This window comes from Diceros bicornis, chromosome 19 (assembly GCF_020826845.1).
Source record: "Diceros bicornis minor isolate mBicDic1 chromosome 19, mDicBic1.mat.cur, whole genome shotgun sequence".
NCBI lineage: Eukaryota > Metazoa > Chordata > Mammalia > Perissodactyla > Rhinocerotidae > Diceros > Diceros bicornis.
The window spans coordinates 29,964,954-29,992,635 of NC_080758.1; the positions used below are offsets into that span (position 1 = coordinate 29,964,954).

At 44.8% G+C, this 27,682-nt stretch overlaps 2 protein-coding genes across 2 annotated transcripts in view; both read right to left on the minus strand.

Annotated features, from left to right (window-relative positions):
- Positions 1–4,191: 4,191 nt before the first annotated feature.
- The window catches only part of LOC131418588 (signal-regulatory protein beta-1-like), a 65,011-nt gene continuing 41,520 nt past the window's right edge, over positions 4,192–27,682 (minus strand). The window contains exon 5 of the mRNA XM_058563051.1: positions 4,192–4,741. The gene's annotated coding sequence lies outside the window, so the exon portion shown is untranslated. The remainder of the gene's footprint in view (positions 4,742–27,682) is intronic.
- LOC131418202 (signal-regulatory protein beta-1-like) lies at positions 9,086–26,078 on the minus strand. Its single transcript, XM_058562198.1, has 6 exons — positions 25,978–26,078; positions 17,466–17,826; positions 15,452–15,771; positions 14,524–14,858; positions 14,164–14,202; positions 9,086–9,142 (listed from the first exon to the last, which is right to left on the minus strand). Exons 1-6 carry the CDS (start codon positions 26,048–26,050, stop codon positions 9,086–9,088), a joined length of 1,185 nt encoding a protein of 394 aa, XP_058418181.1. The 5' UTR covers positions 26,051–26,078.

Below are 27,682 nucleotides of genomic sequence, written 5' to 3' on the forward strand. Positions count from 1 at the left end.
TCCCTTTCACCCTCCTCTCTCCCCCCTTCCCCTCTGGTAACCACCTTAATGAAAGTCCATTGGAGGAAAGTAACAGTGGAACTGAGCAAGGGCTCCATCTGCTCATGGCAAGATAAAAGGCCAAGCAGGCAGTGGTAGAGAAAGAACTTTAATAAGCAATAAGCTAGCACATCGGAAGATGGTGGACTATCGTCCTCAAAAAACCCATCCCAGGGAGAACTGATTTGGAAATGACTTATTTAAGGCAAACGGGTTTGCGGAGGGAGCTCAAAATGTCAGGTGATGGATGACCACAGAATGTTGAGTGCTTCTCTGTAGCAGATCTGAGGAATCGAAGAAAATCTCAATTACTTCTTTATCTGGGACAGAAGGAACAGTTTGGGCAGAGGACACGTTATTCTTTCTACCAGTCACAGAGTAGCTTGCCTACGTGCAGTTCTAAGCGTTTTTCCAAAGCACATTGTGAGAATAAGACGGGGAGGGGAGCATGTGGCCTTTGGGGCTGAAGTTTGAACTGCTCAATGCTCCTGCAAGATGCTTAGTCAGGCGGAGGGCTGCCAGCAAGCTACTCTCTTTATCAGCGATCCTCTGCAAAGCAAGCTCAGAAACTTTGGTTGCTTTGTTTCCCATGTTAACCTTGTGGGTACAGGCACAGTTTCATCCTAATCCAGGGAAACTTGAACTTCTTCATCCTCAGCTTAAACAGTTCAGGGTGGCAACGGCTTGTCGTTGGCTGAGCTGCGAAGTTTCTCATGGCTGGGCTGTTGCTGGGTGGGAGAGAAATTCTCCGTCACTAGTAAAGTAGTTTCAATTCCTGTGGAAAGTACAAAGGTAATTCTCTGACTTTGCAGTATTTGATGATGTCTGATAGGGCATGAGAGCTCCCTCTACAGGCCTTCCCTACTCCAATTTAGTTAAGTTTCTTTTATTAATTTCCACACTTTTCTTCCTTCCTCCCTCCTTCTCTCCAATCCTTCCTTCCTTCTTTCCTCTGTCCTTCCTTCCTCCTTCCTTCTTTTGTTTCTTTCTTCCTTCCATCCTTCTTTCCTTCCTTCGTTCCCTACTTCCTCTCTCTCTCTCTCTCCTACAACTTCCAGGACTGTGTTGAATAAGGGTTGACAATAGACGTCCTTGCCTTGTTCCTTATCTTACGGAGAAAATGTCCAGTCTTTCACCCTTAAGGATAATGATAGCTGTAGGTTTTTCTGTAGATGTTCTTTATCAAATTTAGGAAGTCCCCCACTATTTCTAGTTTGCTGAGAGTTTTCATCATGAACGGATGTTGGATTTTGTCAAATGCTTTTTCTGCGTCAATTGATATATCATGCAATTGTTCTCCTTTAACCTGTGGATGTGATAGATTACAGTGATTGATTTTCAGAAACAGCTTTGTATGCCTGGAATATATCTGACTTAGTCGTGACATATAGCTTTACACATTGTTAAATTCTATTTGCTGATATTTTGTTGAAGGTTTTTGTATCTAAGCTCATGAGAGATATTGGTATGTGGTTGTGTTTTGTTTTTGGTACAGTCTTTATCTGGTTTTGCTATCAAGGTAATAATAGCTTCATAAAATGAGTAGGGAGGTGTTCCCTCCTCTTCTATTTTCTGGAAGAGATTGTATAAAATTGGTGTTAATTCTTCTTTAAATGTTTGCTAAAATTCTCCAGTGGTCCTGCATGTCTCAAACCATTTATTCCGTCCTAGAACATCGACACCTTCCTCCACCTTCCTCCTGCTCAGATAATGGTCCTCCTTCCTCCTTCCTCTGGTCTGAAACCCTCAAGCCATCTGCTGTGGCAATTGAGACTCAAAGCCTCTGCTAAAGGACCAATGGCCTTGGGGAGTGGGCTCCACATGGCTGCTCAGCTCATCACCATGTAAAGGCAGAACTGAGCAGTTGTGTTGGGAGCCTGCAGGGCTCAGCTTCCACCACTGACCCAGAGAGACGGGTCTCTAGTGACCACTTCTGGCCAATGTTTCATGAGCACTCAAACCTCCGCAAATTTTAACAGTGATTATTTCTGGAAAGAGGCACTGTGGATTCTTCTCTTGGTTTACAATTTCATGTTCTTCAACATGTTTTTCTCCACTGAGCAGGTAGCATTTCTGTGGTGGTAATAAGTTTAAAAGACAGATCCTCGGTTCCCAGGGGCTGGGGGATGAGAGCTGTGATGTGTGCAGTGCTCAGCCCTGTGACCATGGGGGTGAGTCCATTACCTGCATAAAGAGTGTGGAAAAGACACGGCCACTGGGAGATTTTGTGAGCTGGAGGCCATCCCAGTATAGTTCTCTAAACTCTGTCTGTTCTGGAATGAGAAAGAGAAAACACCCAAAAGAAATTCTGGAGGAATCAGTGGGGAGAACACCATAAATAGGCAGAGGTTGTCCACACCATGCACACCTGAGGTCCCACTCACCTGTGAGTCCCAGCAGCAGGGATGGCAGAGGTGGGCAGGGCGAGGAGGCAGGGACAGTCATCGTGGTGGCCCTTGGAGCCTGCTCTGTCTCAATGTGGTTCTGGAGAGGCCCAGGACTCTGTGCTCTGAGGAGAGAGGACAGTTCTTCCTGCCATGATGTCAGAGGAAGGGGACTGTGATGAGAGGGAAGACTGTGGGACTGTGACACTTTTTTTGTGATTATAAATTGGAGAGACAATGTGGCTACAGGCTCAGAAGTTGCTGCTGGAAATGTCCGGGGTCCAGTGTGGAGGGACACAACTTCTGCAGGTTAGTGCTTCTTCTTGAGCCTCCTTCCATCTGAGCTTCTCCCCAACCCCATAGTCTTTGCCTATCTATGAGCCCCAGTGACGTGTCTCGGCCAGGGGCTTCTGGAACCTCGTGATGGGCAGATGTGGTCCAGCTACTATGTGAACCCAACATCTGGGCCTCACTGAGCTGCACAGCTGCAGGAAGGAGGCTGGATCTCTATGGCCTCACTCTCTTGGAATTAGAGTTGAACCTTACAAGAGACCATTACCCCCACTCCAGAGGTGTTGGAGTTAAAAATGAGTCCTAATGCAATGCCTGCTGTGGGCTCCTGGCTTTGCTATGGATGCCTGCTTGTCCTTCCTGCAGAGGAATTGTGTTTGACTGGGAAAGAGGTTAGAGTTTTGGAGATGGTGATGTTTTGTGCTTTAGAGGATAGAGGGGCCCTCCAGGGAAGGTGGGCCTCAGAGAAGTCTCTCCAAAAGGGAAAGCAACACACCTGGAAATACACCTGGTTAGGTGAGGGCTGCCTCTCCTGTCTGTGCTGCGTCAGGGGCCAGCTTTAGAAGAATAGTAGAGGGGCAGAAGAAACACTCTCAGAAAGAGAGAGGAACCAGCATGTGGACCTCCTTCTTTTTCACCTCTGGAATGGACTCTACCATAGCACGAATGTTGTCTAAAAGGATCTCAGCCCACATTTGTCTGGTGACCCTTTAATGTCCAAGCCTCCAAGGCCAGGAACTGACTGCTATGGCCATTTTCCCATTGCTTCCTTGTGACCCCTGCCTCTTCCTCAGAACCAACTGGATGTCAAGATACAATCTAGGTTCAAATCTTAAATCCATTCCCTGGTAGCTTAGTAATCTTGAGCCCATCATGCAGACCTATATACACTTTGACCTTGAAATATTCATTTGTATGCCTCAAATATTCAAAACTGAGTTCATAATCTGCACTCAAACATTCTCTTCTCCCACCCCACCCTATTCAGTATGAGGCCCATCATCTGCCCATGGGGTGAAACCAAGAAGGGACCCATGTTCTACACCCTCAGTCATCCACCCATATCTGTCTCCTACCAGACCCTGTTAGTTTTACCTCCTGAATACCTCTTGAATCTATTTCTCCATCTCCAGCATTATCTATTGTCTGAATGAAAACAATTACCTCTTAACTACGCTACCCCCATTTTCTTGTGCCCCATGTCATCTCTTCCTCCTACTTCACCCAGAGGGTCTTTGACAACACAGATCTGATTACACCCTTTCTTGTATAAACACTACTGTGGACCCTCATTGCGCTTAGCATGGTAAGACTATATGGTCTATGATACATGGTAGTATAGACAATCCCTCCTTCCCTGACTGCTTGGCCCCTAGAAACAAAGGGATATCCACTTCTTCAGGTACTCAACACAGCCTCTTTGTTCCAAGTTGGGTTCCCTGGGAAACAGACTCTGAGATGAAAACTAACAAACAAATCATTTTTCAGAGAGTACATTTAAGATCAATATCTGTGGAAGGCAGGAGAAGGAGCAGGACAGGATAGAACGAGAAGTTGAGCGGCAATGAATTCCTCAGCTGACCTCCCATGGAGCTCTGGTGCTAGGCTGGTCCTTCAGAGTGTCCTGAGCTGGAGTGAGAGGGCTGGGCCTTTATATCACCATGTTGATGCATCATTGGATGTGGCATGTTATCAGGCATGACCCTGGGCCAGGAGGCTCTCCTCAGCTGAGTTAATTCCAAAGAGGGCTGACAGCTGAGGGCCATCTTCTCCAGCCTGGTGCATCACAGCATCCACCAGCCTCTTCAGAACATCTTCCAGGTGGGAGTCTTTTGTTGCAGGACGTGTATTAACTCCCCGCGGTTAGATCCTCAAAGCTGCTTCATCTCACCCAGCTATCCAAAGTTCTCCGACCTCACTTGGTCTGACCTGGGCTTTACTAATTGGAGAAGTTTAGGATTAATATCCTGGGGGACTGAGAAGCAGCTTCCTCTGGGATCTCTGTGTGCCCGGGTCTGGGGTGAGCTCTGGCAGAGGACAGAGGAAGAAAGAGAAGGAACCTCAGACGTGGGAAGTGAGATGAAACTTGGGTATATTAACACAGAAGTCTCCCCACCACACATTCCTTGTGCTGTTCCCCTAGAAGGTGCAAGAAGCAGGGATCCAGCTGAGGAGATGTTGGCTTTTTTAATAGATTTATTCTTTTAGCAAATTTAGATTTACATAAAAAGTGAGGTAACAACAGAGAGTTCCATGTACTGCTGCACACAGGTTCCCCTATATACTCACATCTTATATGTGTGGTCCACTTATTTCAATTAATGAATCTATATTGACACATTATTATTAACCAAAGTTCATAGTTTATCCATATTTTGTTTTAGCTGGAGTACTATATCAAAACACTCTAAACAGTAGAAAAATATTTCTCTCCATTCCGGAGGCTGGAAGTCCAAAATCAGGGTGCCAGCATGGTTGGGTGAGGGGCCTCCTCTGCTCACAGATTTCTCATGGTGTCCTCACAAGGTGGAAGGGGCTAGGAATCCCTGTGGGATCTCTTTTATAAGAGCACTAGGCCCATTGATGAGGATGGAGCCCTCATGATCTAATCATCTTCCAACAGCCTCATCTTCTAACCGGATCACATTGGGCTTTAGGATTCTAACACGTGAATTTCAGGGTGACACAAACATTCATACCATTGCATAATCCAATTTTATTTTCTTGCTCAAATTGTTCCATCTTTGGCCTCTGGGAGCTCTTTCATTTTGTTCCTGCACCACTCTCATGTGCTCCAATCAATGAGGATTTTTCTTTTGTTACTTCCTTATTTCTAGGTGATGTTGAACTTTTTTTTTTTTGGTACTTCCTTATTTTCTAGGTGATGTTGAACTTTTTTTTTTTTTTAAGTGAAGAAGATTAGCCCTGTGCTAGAATCCGTTGCCAATCCTCCTCTTTGCTGAGGAAGATTAGCCTTGAGCTAACATCGATGCCCATCTTCCTCTACCTTACATGTGGGACGCTTGCCACAGCATGGCTTGATAAGCGGTGCGTAGGTCCGTGCCCAGGATCTGAATCTGTGAACCCCAGGCTGCCAAGTGGAGTGACCGAACTTAACCACTATGCTACTGTGCCAGCCTCAAGATGATGTTGCATTTTTGACGGGACTTTTTAAACACGAAGAAGGGAGAGTAGTCTTTAACAAAAGGGCTTCAGAAGACAAAAATCAGATGGTCAAATGAAGAGAAACTTTATTTTGAAACCCAACATCTAGTAGAAACTAATGTCCTCAATGAAGTATTCATTCATCTTTTAAATACGTGACGTTCTACTATCCGGCAGTCACTGTTCTGACATCTGATGATACAGATAGACAGCACCTTCTCTGATAGAACCGACATCCTCTAGAGAAAGAGACACACACACAGGCAGGGTTCACTTTGCATGGTGCTGATATGCATGAATTTCAGGTACCACAGCTCAGTTAAATAACATCAGTCCCCATCACACAGTGAAAATTACAATTACCACACTAAATTCACTCTGAGTATTTGCATAAGCACAAACTTTGCTGCTAGCTCTTCTTACTCCACAAATCACCAGGTAACTGACAGATGCGCATCATGATCAGTAACCAATCACGTGACTTCTTTCACAGTCTGCAGTGATTGATCACTGTGACTCTGTTACTCAGTTTATGTATAGACAGCAAAGTGTATAGTCGTGTTGACTCCTTGTCTCCCAGTGATGAACCCACATCACATTTTACAAAAATGAGTTATTGCAAAAGGGAATGGGCAACAGAGATGAAAATGCAATGAAGAAATGAAAAGTGATAAAGCTGGAAGTGAAATGCAAACAGAATGTAAGTGGAGTCATAGAAGGAACTGCTGCCTGTGGGAATGACGACACTGATACTGTTAGAAAGATGCCAGATGTGCAGCCAGAGGAACTGAGTGACAGCAAACTTACCACATAAATGAAGAAAGTGGTGGTGAGGAAAAGGGTGAAAATGTCCCTGAGGCAGTGACACAAGCAAACACTGCAAATTAAAGGAACTTTTGTCAAGATTTCACAACACTGACCACAAGGGATAAATGTTAGAAGCTGATCGAAATTTAGAAAGACGTATGATGATTCACCAAGGCATAGAAAAGCTGCTTGATCTGTATCATAAATTATGCAACAAGAAGGCAAACACTGTTCAAACTGCTCTTGATAAGTTTTTACAAAGAAATCAAACACTTTAATTCTCACTGTTTCTAATCTTCAAATGACAGTATACTAAGTAAATATTAGTTTTTCTATTTTTTCTTTTTCCTATACATTTAAAAGGGACATTTTCCAACAAAATGAAAAAAATTTTAAAGGTCACAGCACAGTCATTATTAATCTCATTGATTATTGAGATCACTTTCCATAGTTTCAGTTTGCACACTATTACACTCCTGCACTGCAAAGCAAAGTGAGCACTTCCCTTATTTAGTATGTCAGGTGATAATAAGTGCTAAGGAAACAAATTAATCAGGTCAAGAGGGATTGGAATGCCAGGTGAGAGAGGAATTTATATTTTACGTAGGGTGGTTTTTGGAAGGTGCCTTTAATAGAGTGACATTTGAGCAGAGACTTGAAAGAAGGGAGAGAGTGAAGCATGCAGATATGCTGGGGAAGAAGCAGAGGAGTGATAGGATTTGACTCACATTTCTAAAGACCTGCTGTAGTTGAAACAGGAAAGCCAGTTAGAGGATCTAGCAATGGTCCAGGAAGAGATGATGGTGGCTGGGGCCAGGGAGTAGTGATGGCGTGAGAAGTGTGCAGATTATGAAGATAACTCAGTGGTGTGCAGGGGAAGGCTTGGATAGGCTCATGAGAGCAAAGCGCTACATTTTCAGGAATTTTGCAAGGTGGTGGTTAAACTGTTAGTAGCTTGAAATTGGCCTCGTTGGGAGAGTTTACATCCCAGAAATTGGCAGGCACTACAAATAAGGCTTTCTCTCTTCTTTTGGAGAATCAATTGTTCAACATTTGCCGTCTCACCATTGGACATGAGCATGTTGAAGGCAGAAATGAATATGGGACATAAGAGAAAGAGAAATCACAGATGACTCCTAGGCTTTTGAACTGACAGCATGTGTACCATGAGCAAGGGGTTGAAAGGGTGCTGGATGATAGAAGAACGAGTGCCTTCGTGACTGAGAGATTAGAAAAAACTTTCTGGGTTTGAGGAGCAGGACATTTAGGCAAGGGGGAAGGAGAATAATTTTTCTGCTTAAAATCAGAATGGGGTTCATTTGACCTGAAGAGGAAATAGAGCAACTCAAAAAGGCTGGGGAGTTGGGGGTAGACAGGAATCCAGAAGACAGAATAACTCTTGGTGCATGGGCATGGGTGTGTAGTTCATGGCCAAGTCCCAAGGCGATCGATGAGAGATGTCCTAATGTGTGTAGACTTGACTTGTTTCTCACTTTCTAGGGAGATGTCGTGAGCCAGTCCCCAGTGCTAGGTCCCATGGCCCCTGCTCAGGACCATGTATGAAGACCCAGCTCCGGGGGCATCAGGGACTGGGAGAAGGAGCAGCAGGAATGTGTGAGCAGGCAGGTCTCCGGGGAGGGGAGGCTCTTGGAACAGAGTCATGGAAGCTTCTGGTAGGCTCCTTCTCTTAGGCTGGACCCCTCACAGAGAGAGGGGAGCAGCAGAGATTGCGGGTGGCACACAGCAGGGAAGGAAGGAAGGAGCTGTGGGAAACATGTCCACATTTAATTATCTGCTCATCATTACAGAAACGTTCCCTGTGTGCCTCCTACGTCCTCGGTGCTGTTCTCCTGCTGAGAAACCTGCAGTGAGAGGACAGGTTGACCCTGCAATAGGACTCTGCCACCTCAGCCTTCCTCCCCAAGTCCTGATCCCCTCCCCATCCCTTCCACTCTGTCACTCAGAGGGTCAGAGCAGGTACAGCCCTCAGAGCAGCATCGGGGACTTCTCAGCATTACTCTAAAATGTGGGTTCCTTTAGCCTCATACAGCCCGAGCGTTCAAATAATTGAGAGATGATCTCCAAGGAAACCACCTACTCTGCTGTCCCTCAATAAGCCTCCCTCCGCCCACTTCCACTACAGGACCCCTAGGACTCTGTGGATACCGTTTGAAAACCCTTAATCCAGCCCTCCTGCTGCAGGACCCCACACAATTCCTGGGACTGAAAACCTCTTAGAGGGATCCAGAATACTCCTGAGAGTATTTAGGGAGGTGTGTCACCTTCTCTTAACTCCACGTGTGTCCTGACCCTGTGTGACCTGTGGGATGGCCCCTGTTACCGACTTTACCCTTTATGGGACAGACCGTGTCCTGCCGTCCCTGCCCCACAACTTACAGTCAGGCCCTCAACTTCCTGTGGCCATAGATGGCAGAGACACTGATGGCCAGCAGCAGCTTTGTGCTCAGGAGGAGGAGTACCAGAGGGACAGTAGACAGCTCTCGGCCTAGAAATCAAGGGACAGGAGGAGCTATTAGAGGGGCCACACAGGAGCCATTCCTAGGGCCTCCACTTACTCCCTCTGAGGCTACCTGGGTCCATCAACATTTGGAAGCTTTTGAACCTACATCCTGCCCTGTGCTCAACCTTGAGGTAGAAATTAGGGTTAAGATGTTCCTCATTCTCATTCACCCCACTGTTAGGATGCGAGAGTTGTCCCCTAGGAGGGAAGGGTGGAGAAGGTGTACTCAGTGACCTGTAAGTGTGTCTCCTGGTTTACTTACTTGATCCTCATACCTCTCTGGAGCGGGTATTACTATCCTCATTCTGATGAGGAAATGGAGGCTCAGAGAGTTTAGGGAGGGTCACAAGATTAGTGGGATTCAATCCTGGGGAAATCCATCACTGTTTTCTGTAGATTGACCAGAGACCGTGACTTTGGGACCAAGACAAGTCCATACTCTCAGGGTCCTAGGAATGAATGTCCACACAGCATGCAAGTGGAGTGAGGACAGGTTTCACAGTGGGTGAGAGAGATGCAAGGCTGCCCTCATTCATAGCAGGGGTGAGGCTGGATTACCCCATGTTGTCAGGAGCTAAGGGAGCCCTCACAGTAGCTTGATCTCATGAGAGCTGCTGTCTGGAGAACAGCCTGGTGAGTCTAGGAAATGAGGTCTCATGCTTGGAGGGGCTTTAACAGTATCCGGCCCACCTTGAGCCCAGGTCTTGTGTCAGTTGAAATCTTTCTGTTAGACTCAGAAAATTGTATCTGGGGAAGTACGTTTGAGTTCTTTGCATTTTTACAATAGGCAGTTTTTGATTTTAAAATTAAAGAAATATATTAAAATAATTTTTTATAAATGAATTTATTCTAAGGAAGGAGAGGAGACCTCACCCTCTTTTGCTCCTGGGGTCCTGGAGGATGACAGTTCTCATGAGCAGCTCTCTGGGACTTTCTCTCAGGTGAAGAAGCTGCATTGCCCAAGTTTGCACCTCCTTCTGGAGGGGAGCTCGCATCAGAGAACTGGCTGAACTGGAGTATAGAGGCTCAGCCCTTTCCCATCCACTGAAAACAGCTCTGAAAGACCACCCTGGCTCCACAGCTCTGTGAGAGCACGAGTCTGTGTTGTGCCCTGATTGTAGGTCACCAGCTCCCTGTCCCAGTCCTGCTCTCACTCCCACAGGCATATTGACCCTGGCTGCACTCCATGATAAACTTCCACATTCTTATGTCCACTTCAGGGTCTCTTCCCACCATAACTGACATATGGGTGTCCATCTGAGAGTGGTCTGGAAAGCAAACTCTAAATGCAAATTTGGAATTGGATGACTGGGCTGGCTGGCCAAGAGGACCCCAGCACTAGCAGGAGATAGAGCAGGTGAAGCCCTTACTTCTCCTAGTTGAGCGAGTGTTCAGACTTCACCAGTGGTGAACTGGGAGGGTGTAACCAGAGCAAGAGAATACCTTGGTGTCCAGCATTTGAAACTGAATAGGAAATGGTAATTATAAGGACTATGGAATTGGATGCCTGTTGCTGGGGATCAATCCTTTGGAGAAAGACAATGAAAAGTAAGAGAGATTAATCACAAGTGAAAGGTGAAGTGTGAAAGCCAGAGGACTTCCTGGTGGCACTGCAGAGTCTCATATCCCAGAGCCAGGGGGCAGAAGAACTGAGGATGTGCCCAGGACACAATTATATTAGCAGAGCTACAGAGGAGTCTGAACTCTCAAGGGCAGTGGGCCTGTCTGCCAGAATAGGGCCCTGATGGGGACGTATGGGCCCTGAGAGGTGGGACAGGGACACATGGGCCAAGGCACTCAGGAATCTTCAGTGACTCCTGGGCACCAAGGACAATGGCAGCAGCACAGCTCCTTACCTCAAAAGCGACCTCTCCAACCACAAGAAAACACAAAGCGGGGAAAGTAAATTGCACACAAAACTGGCGCCCAGTATTAGCTGAAGAGAAAATGCTAAAACTGCAAAATAACTGAATCAAAGAGAAAAATCAACACACCCTAGTACGCCGTCTGTCACAAGGCTGCCATCCCAGCCTCACTCAGCCATGAGAAAAGTGACAAGGGCAGCTAAAAGGTGAGCCTGAGAGTTATTTAGAAATCCCACCATCACTAGTAAATCCACATTAAATTTGAGAATATTGAAAAAGTGTCTGTCCTGCAGGTTAGAGCACAGAGGGGGTTTCAAAGTATTCCTGATTGAAAAGGGCTGGCACAGAATCCTCCGAATCTGTGAATATGTTACTTACATGGCAAACGATACTCACCTTGGTGATTCAGTTAAGGATCTCGAGATGGGGACATCATCTTGGGCTATCTGAGTGGAGCCAGGGTAATCACAAAGATCCTTGAGAGTGAAAGAGGGAGGCAGGAGAGTCTGAGTAGGAGACGTGATGGCAGAGTCAGAGGTCAGCGTGAGGTGGGGCCCTTACCCAAAGAATGCAGCCAGCCTCTAGGAGCTGGAGAAGACAAGGACACGGATTCTCCCCTAGAACCTCCAGAAGGAGCGCAGCCCTGCCACCCGCTGTGGACCCCTGACCTCTAGAGCTGTAAGGTAATACATTTGTGTTGTTTAAAGCCACAGAAAGTGTGGTAATTTTTTACAGTGGCAACAGATACCTAATACAAGGAGGCTGGGACATTTCAAAGGACAGATGTGACAAAAGGGATGGGCTCAATTTAAAGGGCGTAACTTCTGGGCAAAAAGGCAGAAAAAAAGGAAGAAGCGCTGTTTGGCAATTGAGTAGTGAAGGGAAAAAGGAAACGGGGGGAGGGAAATTTAAGATCCTGAAGAAAAAGAGAACCAAAAAACTCAGAGGCCTCAGAACCTTTGTCTCACTGTCAAAACCAACCAACCCACCCAAACTCCATTAACACACCTGGCTTATACTGTACTGAGAGAAGAGAGGGTCATTAAGCTAGAAATATTGTAAATACCCCAACAACATACAAACAAACCCAAAGATGCTCACCCTCACGCCAGGCCCATTGAACCCAGGACTGCAGTGGCTGGAGCCCTCAGATGCCCGGGACAGGCTGGGCATCCTGCTGCAGCAGGGTCATGGAGGCATCTTGCACTTTGCTCCAGCCCGCCAACCTGGACAACCCAAAAACCATTTCCAGACTCAGTACACTAGCGAGGGTGCTCGGTCAGGCACACTGAGAGCACCAGAACTAACAGCCCTGGTCTGAGCCCCGGGGGAGGTGGAGACTGAGGAGCAAACCCAGGCTGGTCCAGACAGGATGGTGTGGACCCATCTCTCCCTACTCTCCCCCTTCAGTACAACTCTGACTCCTAGAAACAACATGAGGTACAAGCACAGGAGGACGCTGACAGGAGGACGAGGAAGCAGACTGGCTGGGCCCTGAGGACTGGAGGGAGAACACAGCGGCCAGGGGTCAAGATTCCACTCTCCTGACTGCCCAGCACAGGAGGAGACCAGGATGGCATTAGAGAAAAGAGGAGCATAAAACCAATCATCTAAGCTCCTGCCTCAGGAAACTAGAAAAGGAGGAGCAAAATAAACCCAAAGCAGAAGGAAGGATGGAAATAGTACAGAAAAGAGGAGAAAAATCAATGAAATTGAAAACAGAGAAACAATAGAGAAAAACCCCTGAAACAAAACGCAGGTTCTTTGGAAAGATCAATAACATTGAAAAATTTCTGGCAAGACTGACAATAAAAAAAGGAGAAATGACACATTTCCGAAATCGGGAATGAAAGACAGGACATCACTATGGACCCTGCAGATGTCAGAAGGATAATAAGGGGAGATTGTATGCAATCCTACAGACAGCTTTGACAATTTAGGGAAAATGGACCAAATTCCTCAAAAAGCACAATCTACCACAATTCACTCAACATGAAATGAATAATTTGAATAGCCCTAAACTATTAAGGAAATTGAACTCATAATTTAAATATTCATGAAAAAGAATTCTTGAGACCCTGATGGTTGCACAGGAATATTCTACCAAGCCTTTATGGATGAATTAAAACAATTTTGGTGCAAAAAAACAGCTATAAAAGAAATTTGGGAAAATGTGAATGTATACTCCATTTTAGATGATATTAGGGAATTATTGTTAACTTTATTAAGCGTGTAATGGTATTGGCTTTGTAGAAAACCAATGTCCTTAATCATAGACCACACAATAGTGGACGCCACTTGCATCTGGATGTGCATACTTGACCAAGTTATTAGTGGACACAGTTATGCAGCTTCTGTTTGTCTCTTGGTTTAAGGGAAATTGTCTTCCTTTTCCCATCTTTACTCTTTCAGAAGACAGGGTCATGGACACTGGTGTCCAAGAGTTGACCCAGCAGATGAGGATAACACCATAGGGCAGATGGAAGGAACATGGGCCTTTGAAAGTTCTTCTGGAGTCAAGACTCCTGGAAACCTGACTCTGTTCCCTTCTGATGTTACATGAGAGAGAAATGAGACGTATATTGTTCACGGAAAGGGGGACTTTGTAGGTCCTTGGGACAATACCCAGCAGAGGGGGAATGGGTCTCTAATTAGCAGATATGTCCTGTAAAGGCTGGTGGTCCCTGTCCTCAGGGACTCAGATTTACCTTGATTAATTTAGCCCAATCACCTGGTCTAACAGCAAAAATTCTTCAACAACATACTGACCATTGCCCCTCAAGTCTCATTGGTAACACTCAAATCTCTCAGGGTGGTTGCAGCAGGAAAGGAGATCACAGAGGAACTGGAATTTGCATATAGTAAATGTGCAGTGAGCGGTTGTGATTATTGCTGGACCATTGTCAGAAATCAAGGAACAAAGCAGGCTGGTGTTTTGACCACTCAGGGTCACCCAGGTGGCTGGTCCAGACTCAAACCCCACGTCCTCAGGGCTCCCTTCTGAGAATTTCACAGGGTAGTTAGTAGGGGCAGGCGTCTACTGGGGTGGCATTAGTGATATGGATGGATAAGTCTAGGATGGAATAGAGACTAGGCAGAGTTTAGAGACAGCAAGGAAGAGGGAGGTGGGCTGATGTGGATGGTGAACATAATCATTGTCAGGTGAAGAAAGCAAGAAGCAGGATGATTGAACAGGATGAGCAGGATGGCCCTCCTCATTCCCTACTTCTTTCTTTAATATGTATTTATGTCAAAACATCTATAAAGATATGCACCAAACTCTTACCGGTGGTGACTCTTGGGCTGTGGGATGTGGGGGAGGGGAGCTCACTTCCAAGTTCTGCTTTATATTTATAGACTTCTAGATTATTCTCTAATACGCATTAATTACTACATTTAATATCTAAAAAAGATACCATTTACAAGGAGCCAAGTCAGTAGGAGTGGAGGCCTCACCAGGGGTTCCACCTGTGTCCTGCTCCTTCTGGTGGGCAGAGGCCTCCAGCGTATGGTGTTTGGTGAACGCCGGATGCCCGTCATGCTCCACCTGGCAGGTGAGCACGACATCCTCCCTGTGGGCAGATGAGTTCACCAGGAGGCAGCTCGTCCAGTTAAAGGTGCCATCCTTGTTCTCTATGAGTGTTGAGGCCGTTTCTGTTCGGGACACGTTTCCATTCTCGAACCAGGTCAGCTTTAGGGGCCAGGGGTAGAACTTGTCCGCCTGGCAGGTGACGTTCACCAGGTTCCCTGCCGTGGGCTGTTGGGAAACCTCCAAGGTGGGCGGAACTGAAACAGCACAGGGCAGAGGCTCTGACATTATGGAACAGACAGATCACAGAGGAGGGGCTCCATACCTTAGCTCCCACCACCCCAGATGGAAATCACCCAGGACAGTGCTAGGCATGAAGCAGGCGCTCAAACACTGAGAGGACTCTCTGCATATGAATGATCACAAAGCACAGTGCCAGGCTCACAGTAGGTGCTCAGGGACTGGTAGCTCCTATTAGGGTCATAATGAGTGAAATCAACAAGCACTGCCCCTGGCATACAGTGGGAGCATAACTGTAGCAAAATAAATGAAATCACCAAGCAGGTAGGGGCTGGGCTTAGAGTGGGTGTTCAGTAACTGGAGCTGCTATTGGTAAAGTGGACGACACGACCTAGCACAGAGCTTGGCACGGGGCAGGTGTTCACCTGGCAGCTGCCGTTAAAACAGGTGAGTGACCAGCACATCCAGGTGCCTGGTGATTGGGAAGGATGGTCAGGAACTAGATTCTAGGAAATTCAGGCCTGGAACAAACAGCAGGGGGAGGAGTGGGCTTGGGGGCTTGGGGGCGTGGGGGCAGGTGTGGGCTTGGGCTGGGGTGAGGGGCGTCTACCTTGGAGGGTCTCAGACAAGTTGGCCGTCCCACGAAGAGGAGGGCCCCCCTGCAGGGTGACGTGGGCCACCTCGCAGATGACCTGGGAGCGAACATCCCCCGGGGCCAGCACCACCTTGGCTGTGCTGGAGACACTGTAGGAAACGCCGTCTCCCTCTGGGTCCATGTTGGTCTGGGAGGCTGGGAGCTCATTCCCATTTTTGAACCACTTCAGGGTGATGTTTCTGGGGGAGAAGCTGTGGGACTCGCACGTGAAGCTCACTGTCTGCTCAGGTGGGGCCCTCGCCATGGGGCCTGATACCACAGGGGGAGAGGGTTGGCTAAAAAAGGAACATTTATAAACAATAAACATGATTGTGATTATCATCACTGACCATAAATGTGTGACACTGTTATGACCCTTTACATATGTTATTTTTTCATCCTTCTAATAGTGCTGGGAGGGCGGGTCACCATCCTCATCTTACAGAGGAGGACACACAGGTTCCCAGAGGTGAACTCTGAGGAAGGGGCAGGGTTGTGGAGATACTCAATTGCTACCACCTCTAGGCGGGAAATTTGGCAATATCCAACAAATTAAAATACACGTATCTGCTGACCTAGCAATGCCACCTCCAGTGGGCACCTCCCACTTGATTAGAGTGGTGCAGCACTGGTTTAATATCCCAAGGTTGGGAACAACTTTGTATCCATCAATGGAAGACTAAAATGAAGGATGCTGTCTCCACACAGTGGATGTGATGTAGCTGTTGAAACAAAGGGCACCTCTGGGTGCTGACATGGAATGCTTGATTGCAGATGATGTGGCTGAAGATGAGGACAGCTTCCCAATCACCTTGGGCCTCAGGGGCTGAATGCAAGGGGCATTCTGAACCTTTGAAAAACCGATGAAAAGGAGCAATGCTGGCTTCCTGTTCAGTGTTTTGGTTAGCAAATTTATTCATCACTTACTATGGGCCAGGCTCTTCCAGAGAAAGAGTGTAAAATGCCAGGGCAGGAAGGGTCCTGCCTGGAATCAGATCTGGATTCTGGAATGATCCCCTCCCTCACTGGCCATGTGACCGTGGGCAAGTCCCCCGTCATCTCTTGGCCACAGGCTCCCCATCTGTACATGTGGGGTTTGGGCTGGATGGGTCTAACGGTGCTTTCTGTGCAGACATTTCAGGATTCAGTATCCTGGGCCTCAGGCAGAAAACCCTAAATTACCATCCTTGCTGCCTCAACAGGAAACACCCAAGTCACACACATGGGGAACCTCTTCCCTGGGTGAGGGACATTCTGAGATGGCCCAGCTCTGCCGGGAGCCTTCAGGAACTGTGTGAGTTGGTCTCTGAATCACTCGAGGGTTTTTTGGACAGACACACAGCAAACACCCAACCTGTGTGCGTCTCCTCCAGCCGGGCTGTCAGAGTAAACAGAGTCTGGGCCTCTTAGGGGTTCCTCTCAGTGTGATGTTTCTGAGGATGAGATGAAGAAACACACGTTCTCCCTCCCTGCCCTGCCTGGATTGCTCCTCACAGGAAGGGAAGAGGACGTGAGCTTCCTGGGAGAAGAGCCTTTGCCTGCTGTGTCCACTGCTGCTTCCATAGCACAGAGCAGAGCCTGGCACACCGTAGGTGCTCAGTAAGTGCTGAGTAAAGGAAGACTCGGCCACATTGAGGGGCACTCTCTGGGGGCAGGGGCAAGGTCTGGCCGTGTGACTGGGCGAGTCACTCAGACTTTCAGTTCCCTCCTCCCTGGAACAAAGGGCTGGACAGGATGGAAAAGGCAAAGACTGTGGAGCCAGGCAGACCAGGGTTCAGACATTCCCCCCCATTTACCAGCTGTGGGGTCTTGAGCTATAAGCACGACCTCTCCAGGCCTCAACTTTCCTGATCAGTGGAAGGGGGTGAAATCAGATCATGAATATAAGCACCCACAGCCACACCTGATTCTTGCTGTTGCTCAAAGAATGGGGGGCGTTATTATTGACTTGTTGTCACACACCAGGGGATGAAGGAGGCCCACGCTGTACTCACCACTCACGGTGAGCTGGGTGCCTGGTCCAGACTTAAACTCCACGTCATCAGGGCTCCCTTTCTGGAACTTCACACAGTAGTAGATACCAGTGTCTGCCGGGGTGATGTTACTGATGCGGATGGAATAGTCCATGCTGTTTCTCTTTGTGGTGTCTGCAACATTTGTTACTCGGGGGAAGTGGCCTCCTTTGAAACTGTAGATTAACTCCCGACCTGGCCCTGTCCCCCTGAACCACTGGACGGGCCCCACGGGGATGACGGAGGTCATGATACAGTGCAGAGTGACCGTCTCTCCTGCTGCAACAGACACTGACTTCTCAGGCTGAAGCACCTGCAGCTCCTCCGCACCTGCTGCTCCTGGAGAAAAACAAACCAATCGTTTATTCAGTCTTATGTGATCCTGTAGGTTTTCTCAAGCGTTTATCAATAACAGCTGTCACTGACTGAGTGCACAGCACAGGCGGACCTTGAGCTCAGCACATTGCACGGACCCTGCATGTAACTCTCACAAGTATGTAATGTGAGACTGTATCACAAATGAGCAACTGAGGCACAGAGAGGTTAAGTGATGTGGCAGAGAGCCGCTTTGAGTGCCTGAGCCCTCTCTAGATGTCATGCTTCACCAAATAATTCTGCATATCCACTCTCTGGCCTCACAGAGGGTTGCATTTCTGGACCATTGCATTGAACGGGGCCCGGAGACTTCTTTAGATCATTGAGTTGCAGTAGAAGTGATGGATGTATTTTGTGGGATATGCATTTAACTCTCAGAACCTCTATGGATCAACTTCCCTCTTCCACATGCTCATGATGCATCTGCTCCTTCAGCCTGGATACTTGAGTGACACTGACGGGCAGAGCTCCCAACACACAATGAACATGTAGTTTAAATAAGAAGTGAAACATTGTTTCAAGTTCCTGGGATTTTTTTCCATAGCGTAATCATGTTATATTAATGTCCTAATCCTGCTGTAACAAATTACCAATAATTTAGTGGCTTAAAATAACAGAAATTTATTATCTTACAGTTCTGGAGGTCAGAAGTCCACAACTGGTGTTACTGGGCTAAAATCAAGGTGTCAGCTGAGCTGCATTTCTTCTGGAAGCTCCCTCCTTGCCTTTCCTAATTCTAGAGGCTGCCACGTTCCTTTCCTCATGGTTCTGTTACTCCTATTACTTCTTTTTACTCCTATTACTTCAGCCTTCTGCTTCCGTTGGCTTGGCCTTGTCTACCTTTGACTTTTCTGCCTCCTTCCTATAAGGACCCTTGTGATCACACTGGGCCCACCTTGATGATCTTGGATAATCTCCCCATATCAAGAGTCTTAAGTTAATCACTCCTGCCAAATCCCTTTGCCTTATAAAGTAAAATATTCACAGGTTCCAGGTATTAGGAAATGGACCTCTTCGAGGGGCTATTGTTCTGTCTACCACATAGATCTCTTCTGCCTGTTACAGAAACCAGTTTCCATAACAAATCCCATATATATGGCATTGTCACATAGTTTGAATGACAAAGCAATTTATGAGAATCTGAGAAAGGGCTACTCAAGCAGTGCAATGGTGAAACAGTTTGAAAAATAAAACTAGAAATCAATAACAGAAGGAAAAACGGAATATTCACAAATGCATAGAACAATGAGCGATCATTGTTCTGTCTACCACACAGATCCCTTCTGTTTCAGAAACCTGATGCCACAACAGAACGCCCGTGTATGTGGCATTGTCACACAGGTTGAATGAACAGGAAACTGATTGGAAACTGGAAGACATGCTATCCAAGCAGTGAACCAGTGAACTAGTTTGAAAAACAATACTAGAAATCAATAATAGAAGGAGAAATGGAATTTTCACAAATACATAGAAATCAAACAACACACTCTTAAAAAAATCAATAGTCACAGAAGTCACAAGGGAAATTAGAAAATGCCTTGAGACAAGTGAAAACATAAACACAACATACCAAAACTTAAGATGCAGCGAAAGGAGTGCTAGAGGGAAATTTATAGCTGTAAATGGATACATTTCAAAAGAGGAAAAATCATAAATTAATAGCTTAACTATATACCTTAAGAAATTAGAAAAAGAAGAGAAAAATAAAACTAAAACCCAAAGCTAGCAAAACGAAGAGAATAACAAAGATTATTTTTTTAAATTTCTTAATTTTTATTATTACTATTTTCAAGCAGAGATAAATAAAATGTGAATATAAAAACCAAAGAGAGAATAAACAAACCAACAGAGGTTCTTCAAAAAGATCATCCCAACTGACAAACTTTTAGCTAGATTGACTAAGAAAAACAGAGAGAAGACCTGAATAACTAAAATCAGAAATTAAAGAACACTAATAAAATTTTATAGAGGTAAGAGAGATTATAAAAGAGTACTATGAGCAATTGTACACCAAAAAATTGGATAACCAGAATAAAATGGGCAAATTCTTAGAAACACACACCTTACCAAGACTGCATCAAGAAGAACAAGAAAATCTGAATAGACCTACAACTAGGAAGGAGATTGCATCAATAATCAAAAATCTCCCAAAAAGAAAAGCCAAGGAAAACTTGACTCAACTGGTGGATTCTACCAAACATTTAAAGAACACTAATCCTCTCAAATTCTTCCAAAAAATTGAAGAGGAAGGAAGTCTACCTATCTTATTCAGAGTCATTCTAGGCTCAATTGCAGGCCAGCATTATCCTAATACCAAAGCCAGACAAATGCACTATAAGAAAACTACAGACCAATATCTCTTATGTAAATTGATGCAACAATCCACAATGAAATATTAGTAAACCAAATTCAGCAGCATATTAAAAGAGTTTTACCACATGACCAACTGGGATTTATTCCCAGAATACAAAAATGGTTCACTATACGAAAATCAAACAATGTAATATATCACATTAATAGAATGAAGGAAAAAAAACCCCATGATCATCTTATTTGATGCAGAAAAAGCATTTGACAAAGTCAATGTTTTTAATAATAAAAACAGGCCGTATACCAGGAATAGATAGAAACTTCCACAAAACCATAAAAAACCCACAGCAAACAACATACTAGACGGAGAAAGTCTGAAAGTTTTTCCCCTGAAGATCAGGAACAAGACAAAGATGCCCACTTTCACCACTTCCATTCAAGGCAATATTCGAAATTCCAGAAAAATCAATTAGGCAAGAAAAATAAATGAAAGGCATCCAAAATGGAAAGGAAGAAGTAAAGCTATCTCTGTTTGCACATGACATGATTTTATATGTAGCAACTCTAGTGATTACACATACACACACACACAAAACTGTTAGAGCTAATAAATGAATTCAGCAAATTTGCAAGATAAAAAATCAACAGGCAAAAATCAGTTGCATTTCTATACATTAGTGATGAACAATCCAAAAAGGAAATTAAGCAAACAATTCCATTTACAACAGCACCAAAAATTATAAAATACCTAGGAATAAATTTAACCACGGAAATCAAAGCCTTGTACACTCAAAAGTACAAAACATTGCTGAAAGAAATTAAAGAAGACATAAATAAATGGAAAAACATCCCTGTTCATGGATTGGAAGACTTCATATTATTAGGTTGAGTACTGACTACTACCTAAAGCAATCTACAGATTTGATACAATTCCTGTCAAAATCCCAATGGCAGAAATATTTTGCATAAATCGAAAAATACATTCCAAAATTCATATGAAATCTCAAGGGACCCCCAAATAACCAACCAACCTTGAAAAAGAAGAACACAGTTGGAGGACTCACACGTCCTTAATAAAAAACTTACTACAAAGCTACAATAATCAAAGTACTGTGGAACTGACACTAGAACAGATATATAAACCAATGGAATAGAATAGAAAACCTAGAAATAAACCTTTAAATATATGGGCAAGTGATTTCCAACTAGGGTACCAAGACCATTCAATGGGGAAAGGACAAACTTTTCTACAAATAATGCTGGGAAAACTGGATATCCACATACAAAAGAATGAAGTGGGACCTTTGGTTTATATCATATAAACAAATGAACTCAAAATAGATCAAAGACCTAAATGTAAGAGCTAAAAATATAAAATTCTGAGAAAAAGACAGAAGTGAAACTCTTCCTGACATTGGATTTGGCAATGATTTTTTTGGCTATGACACCAAAAGTATACGCAACAACAACAAAAAAACACGTAAATTGGACTTCATCAAAATTAAAACACTTTGTCCCTCAGAGGACACTATCAGTATAGTGAAAAGACAACTGACAGAATGAGAGAAAATATTTGCCAAGCATAATCTGATAAGGGATTAATATCCAGAATATATAAAGAACTCTCACCATTCAACAACAAAATAACAGACAACAGAATTAAAAAATGGACAAAGGACTTGAATAGACATTTCTCCAAAAAAGGTATGCAAAAGATCAGTAAGCACATAAAAAGACGCTCAACGTCACTAGTCATTAGAAAAATGCAAAGCAAAAACCACTATGAGATATTCCTTCACATCCCTTAGGATGGCTGTTATGAAAAACAAAATAAAAATACAGAAAATAATTGTTGGCAAAGATGTGGAGAAATTGAAACCCTTGTACATTGCTGGTAGGAATATAAAATACGGAAGCCACTGTGGAAACAGTGAAGGTTTCTTCAACAGTTACACATAGTATCTACCATATGACGGCAACAATTCCACTCTTGGGTATATATCCCAAAATATTAACAGCTGGGACTCAAACAGACACATGTACATCAATGTTCATAGCAGCATTATTCACAATAACAAAACGGTAGTGGAAACAACCCAAATTTGCATCAAGAGATTAAGGGATAAACAAAAGGTGGTATATACATAAAATGGAATGTCATTCAGCACTAACAAGCGATGACATTCAGATACGTCCCGTAACCTGGATTAACCTTAAAAATATTTTGCTAAGTGAAATAAGCCAGATAGAAAAGGACAAATCTATGATTCCACTTATATGAAGTACCTAGAACAGGGAAATGCATAGATAGAAAAAGTAGATCAGAGATTACTGGGGCTGGAGGGAAGGAGGAAAGGGGACTTACTGTTTAATGGGAACAGAGTTTCTGCTTAGGATGTTGAAAATTTCTGGAAATGTATAGTGGTGACTGTTTCACAACATTGTGAATGTACTTGATGCCACTGAATTGTAACCTTAAAGACTGTTAAAATGGTAAGTTTTATTTTATGTACACTTTACCACAATCAAACATAAGTACTAACACAAGGTGATCGCCCCACGTAGAGCCTTGGGATTGGATGAAATGGCTCAAGGAAAAAGATAAAATGTGTGGTCTCAAAGGCTGATAGAGTGGAGAAACCTGAACTTGAATGGGGAGATAGAACCATGGGAGCAAGCAAGGAAACAGCAGACTTCAAACTTGTGTTTTGAAAGAATTGTGGGTGGTTGACTGTGTTTGGACAATGAGTTATGAGTTGAAGGGACATGAGTCACTTTTGGGCCAATCACTGAACTGCAGGGGCGAGACTTTCCAGTTGCATTTCACTGCCTCAGTGACTAGCCAGTTTCCGGACACACAGAGAAATACAAAAGCATTCCTACCTATTTGAGGTGTCCTAAAAAACAGTCATAGATTCTGGTGGCACGGATATAAATCAGGGGAGAATGCTGTTGTGTCACCACAAATAAATCCTGTGCTCTTTTCTATTTCTTAGCTACTCCTCAGGGAGAATATTTGTGTTCACCTTTGCAGAGGGTGAGCTGGCAAATCCCATCCACTTAGCACTGCTTGTAACCAAACCTGCCTCCTAAGGACAGCACATGCTACTACAGGGCAGGTCCTTTGGTGCGCCCAGAGCATCAGGTGGTTTGGGTTTGTAAGTCTGGAGAAGAAGATGGGAACTGCTAAGACAAAAATGGGGAGAAATATGGATGAATCTTGGATGGACAAATGGAAGGAATAGAGGAGGGAGGAGAGAAGAGGAGCAGAGGGTCGAGATCCATTTGCCATCTGTGTATCTGTAATTCTTGTATTTACTTCTCTGGCGCAGACCTTTCCCCTGAACTCTGGATTTGTATGTCCAACCACCCACTGGACATGTTCTTTGGACGGAAATAAACAGCTACAGTTAACATGACCCAAAGTGAACTCCTGAATGTCCCCCACAGCCCTCTGTGTCTCAGCTGAGGCGCCATTACTCTTCCAGATGCTCAGGCCCCAAACCGTTAGAGACTTTCTCTCCCATCCCAATCCTATGCATTAGGAAATCCTGTTGGCTCCACTCCAGCATGCTTCCAAAATCTGGCCTCTTTCCCCTGCCTCTACCAGCTACTGTCCTGGTGCAAGCCGCTTCTTCTTGTTCGCAGGGAGGCAGTGACCTTACGTGCTCTAGTTTCCTCTACCTATGTCCTGATATAGTCTATTCTTAACCAAATGCTAGAATAATTTAAAACTCATGTCAGATCATGTCACTTCTCTCTTCAAAACCTCGCAATGGCAGCCATGTCACTCAGAGCAAAAGCCCAAATCCTTGAGCACAGCAGGAGGATCCTACTCTCAGGGCCTTTGCACACACTGTTCTGTATCAGGAAGTCTCCTCCTCCAGATCACCACGTGGCTCACTTCTGCACCTTCTTTTTCTCTTTGTTTAAATTTGCCCTTCTCCGTGATTCCTCTACCCTGTTTAAAATACATCCCACCCTACAGAGTCTGTTCTCAATTCTCTTATCCAGCTATACTTTAGTTTTCTCCTTAACAGTTATCACTTTCTAATACACTATATTATTTACTTATTCATTATGTCTATTGTTTACTGTCATTTCCCCACTAAGATATAAGCTCCATGAGGGCAACTAATTTCTCTCTTTTATTCACCAATCCACCCCAACTTCCAAAAGCAGCTCCCGGTAAATAGTAGGTATCCAAAAAATGTTTGTATGATATCTGAATTGCCCAGTGTGGCACCTCCTTGAGACTCTGAAGTCTATTTTAAGTGGGTAATCTCTGTAGAAATTGTGTCATAACCTGAGTTTCTCGTGCAGATGACTTGGTGAAAAACAAAAGCAAATTGCATTTACTCAGGAAGCAGAAAAGCCCAGGAGAAGAAAACCACAAACCCTCTTCCCCACACCCACGCTTCCCCACACCCAGTGGCAGAAACTGCAGAAATCTCATGGGATGGAAGGAGGGTAACGGTTAAATCCATGAGCTCTAGAGTCAACTGCCTGAGTTTAAACCACAGCTCTACCGTTGACCACTGAGTGACCTGAAGCTCCCTGTGCTTTTATTTTCTTTCTGTAAGGTAGAAGGGACAAGAGTCTCTGCCTTGGAAATAGTGATCACATGAGATAACAGGCATAGGCATTTCTAACAGTGTCTGGACATGGGGAGTGTTCAAGAAATTGAAGTTATTACTCATTAGATTCCTGAGGCAAGGAGACTTCAGCTCACTTTAGAGGGTGTAGATGTAGATATGCATACAGATATGGATATAATTATAGATACAGATCAGATAGGCAGGAGTCTCTGTATGTTGTGTCCCCTTCTCTCCACCTGACCTCTATCCAGCATGCAAGAGGGACTCCAAGATAGTAACACACGGAAGAGAGAAGTTTACTTCTCTTAAGCGTTTAGGCAGGGTAAGGGGTAAATTTAGGGAAGCAGAAATGAGGGATGTTGGCTGAGAGACAGAGAAAGTTAAACATCTGTTCAATGTGCATTTCATGTAGACTGAAAATGATTTGAATAAAAGTGTAAGGCAAGTCTTTTAAAAATTCCTGTGTGTGAGTGTACACTTCCTCAGACCCACTCATACATACACACAGACATAAATATACGCATTTACACATAGATATAAAAATGTGGCCTAGCATGGTAGTGTACAGGATTTGGGGGGATTAAATAAAATTATAATACATACTAAAAGCTCAGGAAAACAATGGGCACATGGGAGTCACCCAACACATCATTAACAAAGGTTTGCAAGTGCACACAGCAGAACTGGAATTGTGGTGATGTGTCAGTGGCGTGATGGTGGTGAGTATCCTTCTGTTCGCTTCTCTGTACTTTCTGATTTTTCTGCAATTAGCCTCCTCCGAGAAGCTGAGCAGCATAACATGGTTAAAGGAATGAACTCTGGAGTTGGTCAGCCTAGACTTGAATCCTGGCTCCGCCCCGGCCTTAGGGTAGAGCACACTGGACAAGTTACTCTCTCTGCCTCAGTTTCTCCATCTGTAAATCAGGGATAATGGTCATAGCTATCACAGGGTCATTGTGAGGATTAGACAAGTTAACAAGCACAAAGTTGTCCTTGTTGCTGTCTGAAGCACCATCTGTTTCGACGCCTCTGGTGACCAGCAGGTGATGGATCCACAGAGAAAGCACTCAGATCCCCGATTTCATGCTCTCAGATAGTGCCCAGTCTGGGCCTTCTGTGGTAGCTCTGGGTGGTGTACGTGTATTTACCTGGAGACCCTAAAAGTCCCCAGACAGAGGGAGAGGAGTCTACCCCAAGGAATGCTCACCTGTGAGTCCCAGCAGTAGAGTCAGCAGCAGGCAAGGAGGAGGGGGGAGGGGCCGGGAGGCAGGGATGGGCATCCTGGAGGCCTGAGGAGCCTGCTCTGTCCTAGTGTGTGTGCTGGGGAGAACCCTGACCTCTGTGCTCTGTGGAGAGGAGGGAAGGCCCGCCTCCCGTGATATAAGAGGAAGCGCCTATGATGGAGTGACATGGCTGTGACAGTAACCTTCTTCCAGATTCTAGACAGTTCCTGCTTCTAGATTGTGAAATAGGAATCAGGCAGAAAAGGTGGCTACAGTTGAGGAGTTGCTCATCTTCTGTTTTCGGAGAGACTTGGACAGGCCTAGCAGAAATAATACTTCCTCCCTGTGTGGGGCCTCTGCTCTCTCCTCCTGGCCCCTCACTCCATCTTGAGGTCTTCATGGTGATTCCCCACTTGGGAGCCTCAGGCCAAGAAGGATCTGTGGCTGTGGGCTGGTCCCAAATTCCAAACCCCAGCATCCTAGGATGTGGCTGGCTTGTGACCTCATTCTGAACCAGCCTCAACCAAGAGCTACTCAGCTGGAGGAAGGGAGAGGGTTTTCCAGGGCCTGCTCAGCTTTGGGATGAAACCAGGTCTGTTCCTGGATGACTCCCTATTCCAACCCTTTATTGATGTAACTTGTAAAACTTAGCCCAAATGTACCAAGCAATGTGGACCTCAGAACTTGTATGTGAATGTATCCAACAGAAGGAATCATTTCCTGACTTCTTTCAGGAGAGGAAGTGGATTCCATGACCCAGCAATTAATCTGTCAAGTGTTTGTCTCATAGAAATGAAAACTGATGTCCACACAAAAACCTGTGCATGAATGTTTATAGCAGCTTTCTTTCTATAGCAAAAACTAGACACAACCAAAATGTTCAATAATAAGAGAATAGTTAAACAAACTGTGCTGCATGCGTTGCAGGGAAATACCACTCAGCAATAAGAAGGAATGAATTACTTATATGGGCAACGACTTATAAGTTTCCTGAATGCATTGTGTTGAGTGAATAAAGTCAATCTCAAAAGGTCATGTACTGTATGATTCCATTTACAGAACATTCTTGAAATTACAGAGATAGAGAACAGATTGGCATTTGCCAGAGGTTTGGTATGGTGGGGATGGGTGTCACTCTAAAGGGCCAGCACAAGGCAGACCTTTGTGGTCATGGAATTGTTCTGATCCTGATATGGTGGTGGTTACACAGATACACACATGAGAGGACCAGCATAAGCAAAACCTGGGAGTGATACAAGATTCAGCATAAATAACACTCTCATAGTCCTTATGACATAGACGCTGACTAGTAAGTTATCCAAAATTATACTATGATTATATTAGGGTGATGGAGAATAGAAAGTGTGCATGTGCGGCATGAGGTCAGGAGTAACAGAACGTTATTTCCCCCCTTCCATAGTGGGAAGTCAATAAATAATGCCTAAGAGTCAGAAATCAAGAAGTAGCAATATAAACGCTACTGTATGCAATAGTAGGGCAGTAAAATATAAAATAATCAGTTAAAGGGTTGAAAATGGTGTCCCCTGGGAGGTGGAGAATGGTGGGAGGTTGGGGAGACTCCGGTTTTTATAGGTAGACCCTGTAGAATGATTCCACTCTTAAATCACGTGCATCTGTAACTGTGGTAAAGGTGGAAACTCATTTTAGTTAATTAGATTAATGTTATCA